This window comes from Diabrotica virgifera, chromosome 3 (genome assembly GCF_917563875.1).
Source record: "Diabrotica virgifera virgifera chromosome 3, PGI_DIABVI_V3a".
In the NCBI taxonomy this organism is placed as follows: Eukaryota; Metazoa; Arthropoda; class Insecta; order Coleoptera; family Chrysomelidae; genus Diabrotica; species Diabrotica virgifera.
The window spans coordinates 252,645,623-252,663,276 of NC_065445.1; the positions used below are offsets into that span (position 1 = coordinate 252,645,623).

The 17,654-nt window shown below is 36.4% G+C and overlaps 1 protein-coding gene across 1 annotated transcript in view; it reads right to left on the reverse strand.

Moving 5' to 3' along the window:
- Positions 1–6,908: 6,908 nt before the first annotated feature.
- LOC114337570 (uncharacterized) overlaps positions 6,909–17,654 on the reverse strand; it is a 255,111-nt gene continuing 244,365 nt past the window's right edge. The window contains exons 11-12 of the mRNA XM_050647708.1: positions 14,079–14,300; positions 6,909–10,497 (exon numbers count right to left, since the gene is read on the reverse strand). Coding sequence (XP_050503665.1) covers positions 10,374–10,497; positions 14,079–14,300 — 346 coding nt within the window. The 3' untranslated portion in view covers positions 6,909–10,373. The remainder of the gene's footprint in view (positions 10,498–14,078; positions 14,301–17,654) is intronic.

Consider the following 17,654-nt stretch of genomic DNA (forward strand, 5'->3'; position numbering starts at 1 on the left):
ATTGTATAAATGAAGGCATCAACATGGTCTGAAATAACTGTTTTCCAGTCTACAGATCTTCTAAACTGAAGGCGAAACATAATTTTAATTGGTGTTATCTTACTGCGGTAATCATGTAAAGCACAACGCAAGCGTTACTTTTCGTTACCAAACGATTTATTTGTATATATTTATTATTTCTGTAGGCTTGCAGTCACATACTCATCTCCAGCTACAACAATCCTTTGTAAACAAGCGATGCACATAAAGACATAAAATTAGTTGCTTTTTATCCACAAGCGCTTAACTATAGCGAGCTAAACCATTCGACTTTGGAGAAAGCAGCATACGCTATCGTTGGATTTCTAAAAAAGTGACGTCATTTGCTTATAGGGAAGTCTTTTACAGTCGTCAGTGATCATCAAAAGTCTTTCACATTAATGTTCAACACCAAGTATTGGCAGTTATATACTTTATTATAAAAATTCGACTTTTTTCTTCGTTTTTGATTATAACTTTAAAAAAGTATTCATTTCCAAAAAAAGTTGTACTAACATAAAAGTTGCGTAATTAAATTTCCTACAATATAGAATCGGTTAAAAATTTAAAAAATAGTCGCCCTTGGTGCAAAATAGCAATAATTGCGAAAAAAGCATACAAAAACAAGTATTCGCATTTTACGTTTTTCAACCATTTATGCTACACTTGGCAGTGCGGTTATCCCTTTAGGTCAATTGGTCAACGACCTCCCTGTAATAATTGTACAATCAAACGATTATAATGTAATTATTTCCTTAAAAAAAGAAAATTTTCTGTATTAAAAATGTTCCGGAATACAATAGTATCGTTCAAAGTTAAATTTTGCTTTTATTGTATTGACTTTTCAGTCATTTTGTTGTTGTAAAATATAGCGACAAAGATGCCGCCAAAAGATTACCGATAAATAAACATGAAATACGAGCTGTTTGACAGTACTGAAAAGCCAAATTTATCTTTGACTGAAACTACCGCAATATTACTCTTAAACAGCTAAATACGAACATTCACGATGGTCAAGAAATTTATTTGACCTCACTGTGAGAATACAGCACTGGGATTCCGAACGTTCACGAAAATACGCTCTTATATGCAAGTTGGTACCATCGTGGTCATTGACCGTAGACTGTAGATCTACGGTTGAGTGAGACGTGACTATCTACGCAGGGAGTAAGATTAGTTCGGAATTTACAAAGTTAAGTTAAGTGCGTTCGTGAGATTAATATTATTTTATTATAGATTTTTATAAAATGTCGGTAGTGGTTAGTATAAATGAACTCCAACGCCAAATGAAATTAAATTGAAGAAGAATCGATTTACTTTTTAAATCCGCATAAAAATGTAAGTTTTTATTTATTTTAGGTTTTGAGTTTAAGTAGTTTGTTGATATTCTGGCTGTTATAATTACATATTGTAGCGGAAGAGAAATCTTGGCCGATCCCCGTATAACAGTAAACACCTCGAGAATGACGTAATCGGATGTGCTAGGCCTCGCCGGAGAATTCTGGAAGGTACGTCACGTAGGCGGAACAAGCCGATAGCTCGAGATGGGAGTCGATTGTTCCAGAATAACAACTGGGTATAAATACGGGCATATTTTGTGAATAAGTTTAGTGTATAAGATAAATTCGTCTGTAACTTATATAAATAAAGTCGTATATAAATTACGAACCGCTAGTTTTATTGTAATTAGAAGTAATTACAATAGTCACGCTACAGTTGGTGTCGGTGTTCGGTTAACTTAGTGCGATATAAATAAGTGAATTACAGAGAGACTTTAAAAGACTTTTGAACTTTATTCGTCGGGAATAACCGGAGTGCGTTAATTGTTCGGTATTCGGAAAGACTTTAAAATACTTTTGGACTTTATTCGTCGGGAATAGTTAAAGTGCGTTGATTGTTCGGTATTCGGAAAGACTGTTAAAAGACATTTTGGAAAGTACGTGTGTGCCGACCAAAGATGTTGCTACAAGAACTTACAGTAAAACAGCTCCGTGAACAGCTCGAGGAACGGGATCTGGACAGCAGTGGGCTCAAGATAGTCCTACAAGCACGACTCGAGGATGTCCTCACGAAGAACGGAGAAGACCCAAAGACGTTCCACTTCCAGTCAGCAGAACAAGTAATCTTATCGAAATTAAAAACTGTTTCTGAAACGATCGATGAAACTTCTAGAAGAAGCGACGAGAAACTTGAAGAAGTTAGTAGACAGAACAACGAGAAATTTGAAAGTGTTTCTCAAAAGATCGATGAAACTTCTAGAAGAAGCGACGAGAAACTTGAAGAAGTTAGTAGACAGAACAACGAGAAATTTGAAAGTGTTTCTCAAAAGATCGATGAAACTTCTAGAAGAAGCGACGAGAAACTTGAAGAAGTTAGTAGACAGAACAACGAGAAATTTGAAAGTATTTCTCAAAAGATCGATGAAACTTCTAGAAAAAGCGACGAGAAATTTGAAAGTGTTTCTCAAGTAATTAAAGACGTTTGTAGACAGAATGACGAGAAATTTGAAGAAGTTTCTAGAACATTCGATAAGATGCAGAAAAGTGTAGAGACCGTAGAAGAAAAGATCAAACAACTACAGAGCATGATAACCGATACAAAAGTACAACCATCAGTTAATGCAGCAGCGTTAGATCCGGTAGTGAAAGATGAACTACCGAGAGACGAAACGTCGCATAATATGAGATTCAAATTACCACCATTCGATGGAAAGTCCTCTTGGTCCATATATCTTAGACAATTTGAAGCTATTGCGACCGCCAATCATTGGACCGAACAGGAAAAGGCTGTTTCCTTGACTGCTGCTTTGCGAGGTGATGCTGCAGATATATTAAGATCAATTCCTAAGGGTCAAGAAAATTGTTACCAGACCTTGTTCACTCGTCTAGAAAAACGCTATGGAGATGCCCATCTACAACAAGTATACAAAGCACAACTGCGAAGTAGAAGTCAACGAGCAAGTGAGAATCTGCAAGAATTTGAAGCAGATGTGGCTCGTGTGGTGCGGTTGGCTTATCCAGAGGTGCCAGACAGCGTTTTAGAAGAAATTGCAGTAGATACCTTCGTCAATGGGCTGAAAGATAATGAACTACAGAAAGCTTTACGACTAGCAAGGCCGAAAGTTTTAGATGAAGCACTTGCTATTGCCTTGGAACACGAAGCAGCTAGCCAAGCTTCACGAAACAATCGAGTAATAACCGTGGAAAAAGGCGATAAGAGAAAAGATGAACGTTTGGTGGAAATGGTACGGAGGGTGATTCGTGACACGATGCCGAAGAGACGCATGAAGAGGGCTGGAAGAGTTGGTTCAAATACAGATGCTTCCTCGATACGGCCATGCAGTGAAAGTTGTAATCACCGGCTTAAAGTAGATGAACAGCTTTGCCCTGTGAGACGAACTACCGTCGTTAATGAGCAATGGCAGCCACAACAGTTACAAGACGCCCAAAAAGATGATCCATGTATAAAAAGAGTATTGGATTGGATGCGGCAAGGTGAGAGACCTAGTTGGCAGAACATTAGTGCATGTAGTCCAGAAGTCAAGGCCTACTGGAGCCAATGGAATTGCCTGGTACTAAAAGATGATCTTCTGTACAGAACCTTTGAGAACGATGATGGTACAGAATCTAAGCTTCAGTTAATTGTACCTAAAAGTAAAGTGTCAGAAGTATTGCGTCAGTTGCATGACGGTACATCAGGTGGACACTTTGGTATTACGAAGACTCTGCAAAAGGTTCGAGAACGGTTCTATTGGGTGAACTGTAAAGAAGATGTAAGAAGATGGTGCCGAAAATGTGAACTGTGTGCATCCGGTAATGGTCCGGTTGGTAAAAAGAGAGCACCCATGAGACAGTACAATGTTGGAAGTCCTATGGAAAGAGTAGCTATCGACATTGCAGGTCCATTTCCAGAAACCGATGCTGGAAATAAATACATCCTGGTAGCCATGGATTATTTTACAAAATGGACTGAGGCCTATGCATTACCAAATCAAGAAGCTGCTACCGTTGCAGAGGTACTTGTTAAAGAATTCTTTAGCCGATTTGGTGTTCCCTTGGAGATCCACTCCGACCAAGGGCGAAACTTTGAGTCAGCTCTTTTCCAAAACGTTTGTAAATTGATTGGTGCCAATAAGACCAGAACAACACCCCTGCATCCTCAATCAGATGGGATGGTCGAGAGGATGAACCGAACGATGGGTAAACACTTGTCCAAAGTTGTATCTGAACATCAGCGAGATTGGGACCAACACATTCATTTATTCCTGATGGCCTACCGCTCGGCCGTAAATGAAACTACAGGTCAAACACCAACCTGCCTGATGTTGGGTCGTGAAGTTCGGTTGCCCTGCGACCTAGAGTTTGGCTGCGGACCTTCCGAGGAACATGTTGCAGGCGAAGACTACGTTGACCGCCTGAAATTACGAATGAACAACATTCATGAACTTGCCCGACAACACATCCAGATAGCCAGTGACAGAATGAAAGATCAATATGATTCTCGATGCAAGAATGAAAGCTTCGAAGTAGGTGATCTTGTCTGGCTTTATAATCCGCAACGTCGTCGAGGCTTATGTCCTAAACTGCAAAGACAATGGGAAGGTCCGTATGAAGTTAAGAAGAAAATAAATGACGTAATATATAGAATTAAGAAGTTGCCAAACGGTAAACCAAAAGTTATTCACATAAATCGTCTTGCACCATATGCTGGCTCAAATGAAACAGAAGAAGCACGAGTCCTCCAACAGGAGATGAAAGATGTCGCACAGCCAAGTTTTAATCAATTTATGTCAAATTACGCAGCGAGAAAGAGTGCTAGATTCGGCGTGACCACAGAAGTTCAGCAAGATCTGTTTGGTGTTCCAGAAAACGTCTCTCTGGCCCACTGTGTTGCCCAAGACCTCGAGATGACTAAAGGAATATCGTCCGTATTCAATAGAAAGTTCGGCCGCCTGGACGAGTTAAGAAATCAGCAGCCTAAAATTGGAAGAGTACTGCGATTGGAAGATGGTCCTCGATCTTTGCCGTATATGGTGACCAGAAAGTCTTATACGAACACGCCAAGCTACGAGAACATATGGCGTGCTCTAACTAATTTGAAGAAAATCGTGTGTAATTATGACATCAAAAATTTGGCTTTACCAAAAATAGGCCATGCAGTAGAAAATCTGGATTGGAAGATTGTGAGAAGCATGCTTGAAGTGGTCTTCAGAGGAACTGGTGTACAAATCACTGTGTGTTGCATGAACCCGAAGATGTCGTACCCTTCAAAGACAGTAGACTGTTATTTCTTCTTGAAGGGTGTATGCAGAGCTGGAGAGTCGTGTAGATTCCGCCATCCTGGGCCTTCATTTAGAGTTGCTGATCGAGACGCTCAGATCTTAAGAGGGGAGCAGTGTAGCGGAAGAGAAATCTTGGCCGATCCCCGTATAACAGTAAACACCTCGAGAATGACGTAATCGGATGTGCTAGGCCTCGCCGGAGAATTCTGGAAGGTACGTCACGTAGGCGGAACAAGCCGATAGCTCGAGATGGGAGTCGATTGTTCCAGAATAACAACTGGGTATAAATACGGGCATATTTTGTGAATAAGTTTAGTGTATAAGACAAATTCGTCTGTAACTTATATAAATAAAGTCGTATATAAATTACGAACCGCTAGTTTTATTGTAATTAGAAGTAATTACACTAATCACGCTACAATATTATATCATACTATTTATCTGATTTATTTGACAATTAGTAATGAAGACTTGTTCCTTTTACTTATTTCATATTTACTTGTCAAATAAAGATCCGCTTAAATTTAAACAACATATTGCAAAATAAGTGACAAGAAACCAATACAGATGATGGAATAAGAAATTATTTAAAATGGAATTTGTAGGTCTTGTTTTTCCAAAAAAATCTTGAACCACCGGATATGACCTCCCCTTCACTTACAGACCAGCCGCCACTGACACTTAGGACCTTCATATTTTACCCAGAAAAACTTTATCATACAGTAAAACAATACTGTACATTTCATTAAGATCGGTTCAATAGATTTTGCAAAAAAATTTTGCAATCCAGCTTTCGCAAAAAAAATTAATTTTTTCAAAATGTTGCAGGACTGAAAATAAAGCAGATATAAAGTTTAATTTTTTTTGCTTATTTAAGTGTACTGTACCTTTCATTTGCAATTTGCAAAACTAAAATCGATTAAGTACCACGGCGTCAGGATTTTTTTTAAATAAACATTAATTATTGGTGCTACGCGCAGGACAGCGGATAGTTTGCTCTGTTTGGGCATTCCAATGGCCTTTGATAATGATTGATACATTTTAATTTTTATTACATTTCGATATAAATAAATAAATTTGTTTATTGCAACATAAAAACACATACTCTATCCTTTGAAATAACACTTTTTTAGCAAAAACTTTGTTTGTTCATATATTTTAACTTAGAGAATAAAAGTTTATTATTTTTAAACATATGCAATTGTTTAAACAATATTTCACGAACAATAATAAAATTAGTTTGATTTTTGTGGAATTAAAATATTAAAATACAACAAAATATAGAGTAAGAAAATAATATATTAAAGATTGGAAGAAATTTTGGTGGAAATCAACTTGTGTGAATCGAACACCGCTGTCCTGCGCGTAGCACCAAAAATTAAGGTTTACTTAAAAAATTTCCTGACGCCGTGGTAATTAATCGATTTTAATTTTGCTAATTGCAAATAAAAGGTACAGTACACTTCTATAAGCAAAAAAAATTCAACTTGCTGTCTGCTTTATTTTTAGTCCTGCAACATTAAAAAAAATGAATTTTTTTTTCGAAAGCTGGATTGCAAAATGTATTAAACCAATCTTAATGAAATTTAAAGTGTTGTTTTACTATATTATAAAGTTTTTCTGGATAAAATATGAAGGTCCTAAGTGTAGCATAAATGGTTGAAAAACGTAAAATGCGAATACTTGTTTTTGTATGTTTTTTTTTTCGCAATTATTGCTATTTTGCAATAAGGGTGACATTTTTTTAAATTTGTAACCAATTCTATATTGTAGGAAATTTAATTATGGAGAGATGCGTCCTGGGCTATAGCTAAATGACTATAAAATTATCTGAAATGTAGGTGGATTAAATAAAATATTAAAAAAATGACAATCGTAAGAAAAATGACAATTATTGTTAATTTATTTTACGAGTATACAAAAGTCTTAACAACAATGTAGCAAAGCAACAAAAAAAACTAAACATAAAATAGTCAAACAAGATAGAAAACACAAACCCGTTAAATATCAACTATTTTCAATGGAAAATAAGCCTCAATTTTACGAAAAAAAATGATTTTATTTAAAGATATAAAAAAATTAACTTGTAATTGTCACTTTTATTACGATTGTCATTTTTTATTATCTTTAATTTTTTTTATTTAATCCACCTACCTACATTTCAGATAATTTTATAGAGTAATTTGGACATCATTTAGTTCCTGTTCGATTGTACCTAGAAGGTAAGGTAAGGTAAAATCCTACGCATTTAAGTTGGCGCCCAACTTTTCGTCTTCTTCTTCGTCTTCTTTTCAATTTTCTTCAACTTCTTTATCTATCGACCCCGACCCCTCCGAATACTTTAAAGAGCAACGGTGCACTTTTCATATATGTCGGGACCTTCAGGCTGTTGCCACTTTATAGGCACCTAAGGTTGCCGCACATAAGTGGCGCCCAACGTGGATAGCCAAATTTCTACTGATTGACGGAGCCTTACTGCGCGACTGGTTTGACGGTTAAACTGATAATCATTCTCTCGGTAAACTGTACCATAGTTTTATAGATTCTAATTTTGGGTTATCGATGACACGAGCCCCTATTGTTTCTTACACCAAACAAAGGTAGTTAGTTTTACTTAGTCAGCGATTTTGTGTCGTTTCCAAATATATTGTTTATGCACCGAATTTTACTGGAGCGTACTCGTGGTGTACAATGACATTAACTTTGCTTTGATATACTGGGTGTGATTTTATATTGTTTAATTACGAAGCTATTAATGAGGAATATTTGAGATTAAACAATAAGGCTTTGGTTCTGTGATGCCACTGATGATGAAGATGATGATGATATTTTCTGTCTTTATGTATATATATATCACGTTTGTCACAATGGATTCTGACCTTAGGAGGCTGGTGCTTGATTTCAATTTTAAATGGAAATACAAAGACTTACTAGTAAATAGACAACCATTGCTACACATAAAATAATAATAATACTCACGTGTTATTTGTGCAAGATTTACTAAACCAAGGTGATTTGTGTAATCAAAAACATTAAAATAAATGAGCATAAGTGAAAAAATGAAAAAGAACACTCTTTTATGAATTTGAACATCGCTAAATTCATGCTAAAAATAATTATATGACTTTCAAAAAATGTATGGGGTGTTTCTGATCGATTTAAGTTATGATGTAAATTATTACATTGTTGTTATCAATTTATCCATCCATTTTGAGATTAAAAGTTCCTATAAACAAATGTGACAAGTTCTGTTTCTGTTTTAAAATATAAGGTGTTGAATATATTTTAATAAACTAATAACATTATTTTGACCGTGAGTTTGATAGATAGCCTAACTGATTGGTACTTAACATTAAAAACTATTAAAAAGTGGCCTTCAGAATTTTGAAAATTGATCTTAGGGGGTAAAATTAATGGCAAATAATCGCAAAGAAGGCCCTTTACACGTTATGTAAATCATGTCAAAGGTAACGGCATGACAAAGTTGGTAGACACCTTATAGAGAAGGAGCGAGTATTTTTCTGAAAGTCAACAAGCAAAATAAGAATAATAAGAAGAAATATTCTTTTTGTTCTTTTTGTATTGACATGACTCTATCTGTTTTTTGTGCTACTTACTGGAGCCTCCAGTAAATTGTCGTTTCATCGTTTTCATGTTCTTAGCACTGATCATCTTCCTATTGGAGAACCGTCTCTCGCTGTCCTTACTACTCTATTCTACTCGTTCATTACATTCTATTCTGCTGTCCTGTTTCTTATCGAATTATTAATGTTCTCCATCTTGCATCTCCGTCATATATCCGTACTTAGAGCCATAGGTGTAACCAGGATGATCCTAGGAGGGGGTTACAACTACCTGAAAGGGGGGGTTACAACTACTGGAAGTTGAGGGTACTGAGGGCTATGGTGTTAAGCGTATAGAGCTCAAAGTACATCCCAATGGGGGGTTATAACCCCCAAAACCCCCCCTGGTTACGCCTATGCTTAGAGCTCTGTCACATAGTGTCATACCATCGACTTTTCGAAGGGTTTTCATATCCGTGTTTCGATCAATCTTTTGGTCCTCTCTGTGTCAAGTCGTGTTTCTGCCCCGTCATTATTGTTATGATGTCTGTTTTGTAAATTCTGCCTTTCATTTCTTTTCCGATATTTTTATTTCTACATATTGTGGCATTCAGGCAACTTGTGGCTCTGTTTGCTCTATTCATTTAATCTTCCACTTCTGTTTCGAGCTTTCCGTGGCTTTTTTTTATAGATACTGTGATGCCTAAACTCCACCACTTGTTCTATTATCTGACCCCCCAGGTCTAATTTACATCTAAAGCTGACTGTCCACTTGGGATAAAATCTCGAGATTAGTCTCAAGGTGTTGTCGATTTGAGATCAATTGCGATCTCGAGATCAGCATGGGAGCCTCGCTGGTGACTTTAGTCTCGCTTTAGTGTCGATTAGAAAGTCAACACATAGCCCACTGTGTGATTTCATCGTGCGTATACCTATTTCCACCCTTCAAAATGGATTCGCGTCAGGAACTAGCTTTTGTAATTGCGTTACTTTTCTTTTCGGCAGTTCATGTTTTAAGGCACGTATTCATTATGGTCGCGCTCTACGCTCCTGCACCTGCTTCACATAGTGGGTACGTTGGCGCTCCAGGATCGTGCGACAGTGCACCCACAATCAGTGGCCCTTTATATGTACAGAGGAGCGCATGCCTTATCGATTGGAGCAGTTACAGGGAGCGCGGAGCGCCAATGTAGTGGATACTTACCTTTTCGCACATAGTTTCTTAAGATTATATGAGCAGTGATTTCTTTACATCGTAAGTCTTTTGTCTTCAGCTAGAGCTTTTGTTGTCATTGTTATTTAATTATATTGGCACAAAAGCAAACTACTTCGATTGTTCATTGGCAAAACAACTTGAAAACCCTAAATTACAAACCGCCCAGTTTCGAGATCGACACCAAACCGTATAAAAAAGATTTGCTAATCACAATTCCGCGCGATAGGTAGAAATTTGTGCGTCAGACAGTCGTCACTCTGTCGATTTCTACGTACCGCACAGAATTGTCGCTGTGTCAGCAAATTATATCGCGGTCGTCGATGATGGCAGTGTCGGAAGACAAACTTTTGAGACGAGTTTGAAGAATTGATCTTGGTCTTCGTCGACAGGTTTTCCAGAGAATGACACCCGTAAGAAAACTGAAAAAAAAAATGTAATATATAAGATGAATACGAGTACATACAAAGGACCTCGGCATTTTTCTTAAGTAAAAGTGGTCTGAGAGTGGCTGAAACTTTGCAGGAAGGTAGCTTTGGTTATGCTGATTAAAAGTTCCCATTTTCCTAAGACCTAGAAATCAATTATTGGTTCTCCATCTTTAAAGTGTCGGTTTTTCGGCCCTTGCAATAATAAATATTTGAACAATTTTCAGACGGTGAGTAAATAAGTGCAATAGACTTTAGGGAGTGATACTACATGAAAAATAATGTCAGTTTGCCATATGACTAATATGACACAATGCCTAAACGTATGTCAGCAAATGCTTCGTTTTCTGAGATACGGGGTGTCAAAATTTCTCTTATAAACTGACTATTTATTTATTGCTCTGGAACTGGTTTAGATATGCAAATGAAATTTGGTGGGTTTTAAGAGATAGTTATTGTGCACTTTTTGACCTATAATTAATAATTTTTATTAATCAATTAGTCTCAATTGAACAAACTGTCCGTCACTGAAATGTTTCAAACTCAGAAATCAGATTTGAGTTTCTCGTTTCATTATTGACACAACATGTGGTTGGTTTCGAGAAGAAGAAATTGTGCACCTAGAAGAGCCTCGCTCAGACCCCGGGATCTTAAGTATTCTCTGATATACTCGTATATAGCAACTTCTAAAATGTTTTCGTAAAAACTCTTCCAAGATTGCTTATGGTGCCGAATTACCAAAATAATGGAAATTATCTATCATGTCAACAATCCACAAAAAGGGCAGCAAGGATCAATGTGAAAATTACAGGGGAATTGCGGTAAACAGCACAATAAGTAGGGTGTATGGAAAACTTATTAAGAACAAAATAGAAAATGACTATAGAGATTACGAAGCAGAAGAGCAAGCTGGCTTTAGAGCTGGGAGGTCCACAGTAGACCACCTGTACTCTATTACGCAAGTTATTGAGAAAAAACCGCCATCAATAAAGAAGTTCACCTGGTATACGTAGACTTACAAAAAGCATATGACAGTGTGCCCCTCAGCAAACTATGGTCAACCCTACATCAAACCAACATTAAACATGGTCTTATCAAAGCAGTCCAAAGTCTGTATAATGGAACGACTGCAAAAATTCTGTTTGAGGGATGTCTGAGGGATTTAAGGTCACGAAAGGATTAAAGCAGGGCTGTTGTATTTCGCCTACCCTTTTTAAAATTTATCTGGAACAAGCACTCAAGCTGTGGAAAAGAAAATGTAATGGCATGGGAATCACTCTCAATGACGACACAACACTATACACTTTATGTTTCGCTGATGACCAAATTCTGATTGCTCAAGATCATGACGACTTAAGTTACATGACGGAAGCTAATAGAAGAATATAACAAATGGGGTCTCGAAGTCAACATTAAGAAAACTGAAGCCATGTGTATTGGAGGAACAAAGCAGTCCATTACATTAGACGATGGGGTAGAAATTAAACACTGCGATGAATACAAGTACCTGGGCATGAAGGTAACTCAAGATGGAACACTCGATGCTGCTATAAAAGACAGAAACATACAGGGTAGAAAAGCCATATCCATGATGAACGGCATTCTGTGGGACCAGACAATATCTAAAGCGAACAAACAGCTCATATACAATAGCATACTTAAAAGTATAATCACATATGGCAGTGAAGTTTGGCCACTGAAACAAAGAGCGCAGAAAATGTTACTAGTAACAGAAATGGACTTCTGGAGAAGAGCAGCAGGCAAATCAAGAAGAGATCGGATACCGAACGAGAGAATACGAGAAGTGATGGGAGTAACACATACAATAATTGATGACATAAAAACAAAACAACTGGTATGGTACGGCCATGTACAGAGAATGCCAAATGACAGGATCCCTAAACAGATTTTGGCATGGACACCACAAGGGAGAAGAAAAAGAGGAAGGCCGAGAAGAAGCTGGAGGGAGGGAATTGAAAAAGACCTAGAGGAAAAAGAAATCCCTCCAGGTCTATGGTTAAACAGAGAAGAATGGCGGTTAGGAGTCGGAAGGCGTCGGAGAACGCTGTAAACCGATAGTAGTAGTAGTAAAATGTTTTCGACCTTTTGCACATATCTCCGTTCAAGATCCACGAATCCACACCTTAAAGGACAGAAAATCTATTATTGCAGCATTCTTACTTTTATACCAAGAGAGAGGTTGTAACTCTGGAAGAAAGCTCTCATTCGGTTTTAGGTTGATTGCGCTCTTTTCCGATGTGCGCTCTTATCTCCTGCTGGTTGGTTCATTCTGAATTTATTATGATGCTGAAGTAGTTGCAGTGCGTCACTCTTTCTACGCTTGCTTGACGTAGAGTTGACGTTCTGCTAATAATCACTCAATCAGATCACATTTCCTCCCACAACGACTAGCAGGCGAATATTACCTTAGTTTCCGGCAGGAAAAGTTACTTGATAATTTTGCATAAATTCCTATCTAACTAAGATAACACTTATGGTACATGGATGATGATGCACTAGACTATTTCGGTATTAATGTACGTAGTTACTTATTGTAGATACAGTGTATCCAAATCGTTGGATAGATATGAGAGGTACGGAACATTGGCCTGTTCAATTGCCGGATTTAAATCCTCTAGGTTTTTGTATTTGTGGTTTTGTTAAGTCTTTAGTTCATTCTACACCCGTCGAAAATAATATATCTACACCCAGCTATAAGACAATAAGAAGTACACTAGGAATATTTGCACGAATACGACAACCAATGAGGCTAACAGTTAAATATTGTGTCACATTTCAGGGAGGTCATTTTGAACATTTTTTTGTAGCTTTGCACATATTTAAAATATTGTTAGTGGTACTTTGTGTTATTGTTCTGGTATAATGTTATTGTATTAAATAGTTCTTGAGAATGTATTAAAGAAATGAAAATACGCGGTTATATGTTTTATAATTGTTTTGCAAAAACGATTTTTTATCACAAACTACAGAAAGAATTCAAAATAATTTTCAATTTAAATTATCTCAGTGGCCATTTAAAAAAAAAATAAGACTGTTACCCGTATGCACGTCAATAATGAATATAAAATTCTTAATTGTATGTCAAAAATGCGCAAAAACTACCTCTTAAAACGCACTAAATTTTATTTGCATATCTCCACCGTTTTTAGGACAATAAATAAATAGTCAGTTTGTAAGAAAAACTTCGACATCCCGTATATTAGAAAACGAAGCATTTGCGGACATTCTCTGAAGTTTGTGTACTTATTTACTAACACCTGTACAAATATGTATTATTAAAATGGACTAAAACCGAGTCTTGGTGCAATAAGAACTTTTAATCAGTATGATCAAAGCTACTCCTCTACAAAGTTTCAGCCTATTTAATTGAAAACACTTTTACATAAGAAAAATACCGTCTTTTACTTAATTGTCTTTTATAAAATTCTTTAAATATATGTTTAAGCTTTAAACTTCTTCTAAAGTTTCTACAGCTTCTTATGCTTTTATAATCTATACAATAGATTAATGCATATTTATTTACTATCCATAGGTATATAAAAACTAGACGTTACCTAGAGAGAATAACTCCTAAAGCACCAAAGAATAGATATACTGGCGGTAATTGCAATATGAGTGAGCAATGGGTTATGGCTTCATCTACTCCCGAAGGACAATCTTCTACTCCATCACACCACACGCTGGCATTGATACAGGCGTCCAATTCTGGGCAGCGGTACTGGCATTCGTCTGGTCTCATCATAAATAGACCCAGGCCGTTTGGAGGAACGTCTCTCCTACAAATTATACATATACGGATTAAACACTGCACGGGTTTTACATATGCTAATACTATTACAAAGAAACTTTTCCAATACGATAATTCTTAGTAAGGAATACTGGAAGTTTAGAAGTGATTGAAATTCACGCGTAGCTCACACGACATGCTGTAAAGCTACTTTTAACCTGGATAATATGCAGTATCTGTATAAAACATAGACATATAATACCTAGACTGAGCACTGAAATCTAAAACTGTTCGCCAAGTACGACAGGGAAACATGTTTGTAAAGAGGGTAGTCATCTCTTTCTAGCGGCTGGCTTTATCACCCGGTTTATCGATAGAAAGTCACGTACAGTCCATCTAATTTACTTACCGTTGCACGTCATTATCTACGCCAGAGATCTAAGTTGACATAGTTGCCAAAGTATGAAAAAATCCTGAATCCATTTTAAATCAAATATATCACATAATTATTGTAAACGTGGATTATACAACAAAACAAATTAATATTCAATGTAAATAAGTAAAAACTTAAGAAATAGAGAACAAGAATTAAGTTACAATCTATTAAGATTTGCAGTGCAAGCGTTTTTGCACTGCATTGTTAATAATTAAAAAACGGCTCCGAACTCCTGGCATGAAGCCGGTAGGTTTCTTTTTATATGTCTACAATAACAACTAAAAAAGTTGTCAGATACCTCGATTATTCCAAGTCGTGATAAAATTAGGTGAAATTTATAATTTTATAGTAGAGGATATTTTTGTAGTAAAGTAAATAATAAAAAGAGTAAATATAATAAAACAGATACTTATAGTAAAGAATATAAACAAATATGAAGTGTCATCACCGCAACTGTCAAATAAATGTTACCAATTTTTTCTAAAATGTCACCTTCGTTCGATTACAGTTACAGTGCGTTCCGAACAAATCTGCTTCATAAAAACGTTTTATAATCCATTTATACAAATTAAGTGAAACATATTATTGTGTATTTCTTTAGGTTAACATTAATAGAAATCGTCAAACATTATTTCTACGCGTATATAATAAAATATGTCTAGTGGCTGTAATTCCAGTGTACTAGGCAAAATGATTCTAAAAAAGAACACATCTACCGCCTAAATATTTCGTGTTGGTACCATGTGACGTTACAGGCTATGACGCGGATGACGTGCAACGGTTAGTAAATTAGACGAAGTATAGTCAATAGACCCCGCCGACTGGCCGATTAGAAAAGATGCCTACCTTGTTTACAAACGTTTTTCTCTGTTAGAGTGAGGAAACAGTTTTATATTTAAGCGCACAGTCTAGGTATTATACGTATGTTTATGGTATAAAAATCTGTCTGTCAGCTGGCGGGCCGGATAGCTCAAGCAGTAGGATGTCTGACTTCCATGCAGGTAGGCCGGGGATCGAATCCCAGCGACAGCGAGAACATCTAGACATTTTTAAAAATGTCTATAGGTCCCAGGTCGACTCAGCCTGGGTACTAAAATGAGTACCTTGGGTAAAACCAGGAGTAATAATTGGCGGTTGAAGCGTAGCACTGGCCCTGTTACCTTGTAAGGGTGAGGCAAATATAGTGCCAATTAGAAATATCTCGAGAACTAAAGGTAGCTGAATCTTATTGTAATTAACCCTTGCAGGACCAACCTTCTAACAGCGAAGACCAAGGGGGGTCAATAAATGTCCACACATATACTGATCACAAACGTGCTTCTTTATTAAAACTAATTTAAAAATAATACTTTTACAAATAAAAAAGTAGATATTTCTAGAAGTTAATAGAATAGTTGTTAAAAGATAATAACTTATAATTTACCGAGAGTCTTAAGCCTCAGTTGAATGGAATCATCGTAGGTTACAGAAACATTTGACTTCTTGCTGTGCTGAATTCGTACATACTTCTGGCGTTTTAAACAAACTGTGGTTGTTTTTGGCAACCAATTGGTCTTTTTTCTTTTAGATTTTACTAATTTGCAACCTGAATGGAATCGTCCCTTTCCATTTTGGGATGGTGTTGAAGGTATTCAAGGGGGATTATTTATAGTCCATCCTAAGTTTTTATAAAAGTACATATGAGGAAATGAATTAGATTATAGAAATACTAATTATATCATCTAATAGAGCAGTAGTACGCCGAAAACTACTAATTAAAAATAATAAACTTAAAGATAAAACCTATAACTAAATTAAAATTCATGGTGACGTTTCAATTATTACTTTAATCATCGTCAGAATAATAAGTTTCTTGAGCGGATGCTTCAAAATAATTTTAAAGGAACAAACAATAATTAATGAAAACGTAAAAATGACATTGACAATCATTGGGTTAAGTCAATAATTTCAAACACGCCATGTCTTGTTGCGTGTTTAAGGGTGGCTTCAAAAGAAATATGGATAATGCCTCCTTGATGCTGAGTTCCGTTGGAGAATGATGAAGTTTAATCAATATACTTGTTCACCGCGCTTTCACTATCTGTTCAACCTGGCAATTCCTACATGAAGAGTTAGAAAACATAAAGGTGATCTTAAGTAAAAATGGTTTTTCGTTGAACTTCTTAGAAAGATACATCAGACTTTTTTCAATAACAAATGCCAACCAAACAGCAAAGTAGAAGAAATCAAAGAAAAGATCTATATCAAACTTCCATATACTGGTTACCACAGCTTACAAATCCGACGCAACATCCGTAGAACAATTAAAAAAGCATTTCCCTCTATAGAATTAAGATTTGCTTTCACGACTTTGGAAAGAATAGGATCTCGTTTCCATGTGAAAGACATGATTCCTAGTGATCTCGCATCTAATATTATATACCAATTCAAATGTAGTAGCTGTGCAGCTACGTGCGTCGGGAAGACTCGACGTCACTTTAATGTCAGATGTTGCGAACACTTAGGTGTCATTCCTCACTTAGGAAGACGATCAAGAACAATTCCAAATTCAGCGGTATTCCAACATGTGACTGATTCTGACCACCCTATTAGTCGTAAGGACTTCTCAATCATTGGTCATGCAAGTTCTCCAACGGAACTCAGCATAAAGGAGGCATTATCCATATTTCTTTTGAAGCCACCCTTAAACATGCAACAAGACATGGCGTGTTTGAAATTATTGACTTAACCCAATGATTGTCAATGTGATTTTTACGTTTTCATTAATTATTGTTTGTTCCTTTAGGGCCAGTTGTTCAATCAATGGTTAACTCATGGATTAAGTAAACCATGATTAAATTTAATTCGAAGATTATTTCTAATTAAGTTGTTCAATGCAGGTTAACTTTCGGATTTATTAAACCCAAACACTGAAGCAGTGACAATGTTGCCAGTTATTAATTAACGGCTTGGAACAAATTTTATCAT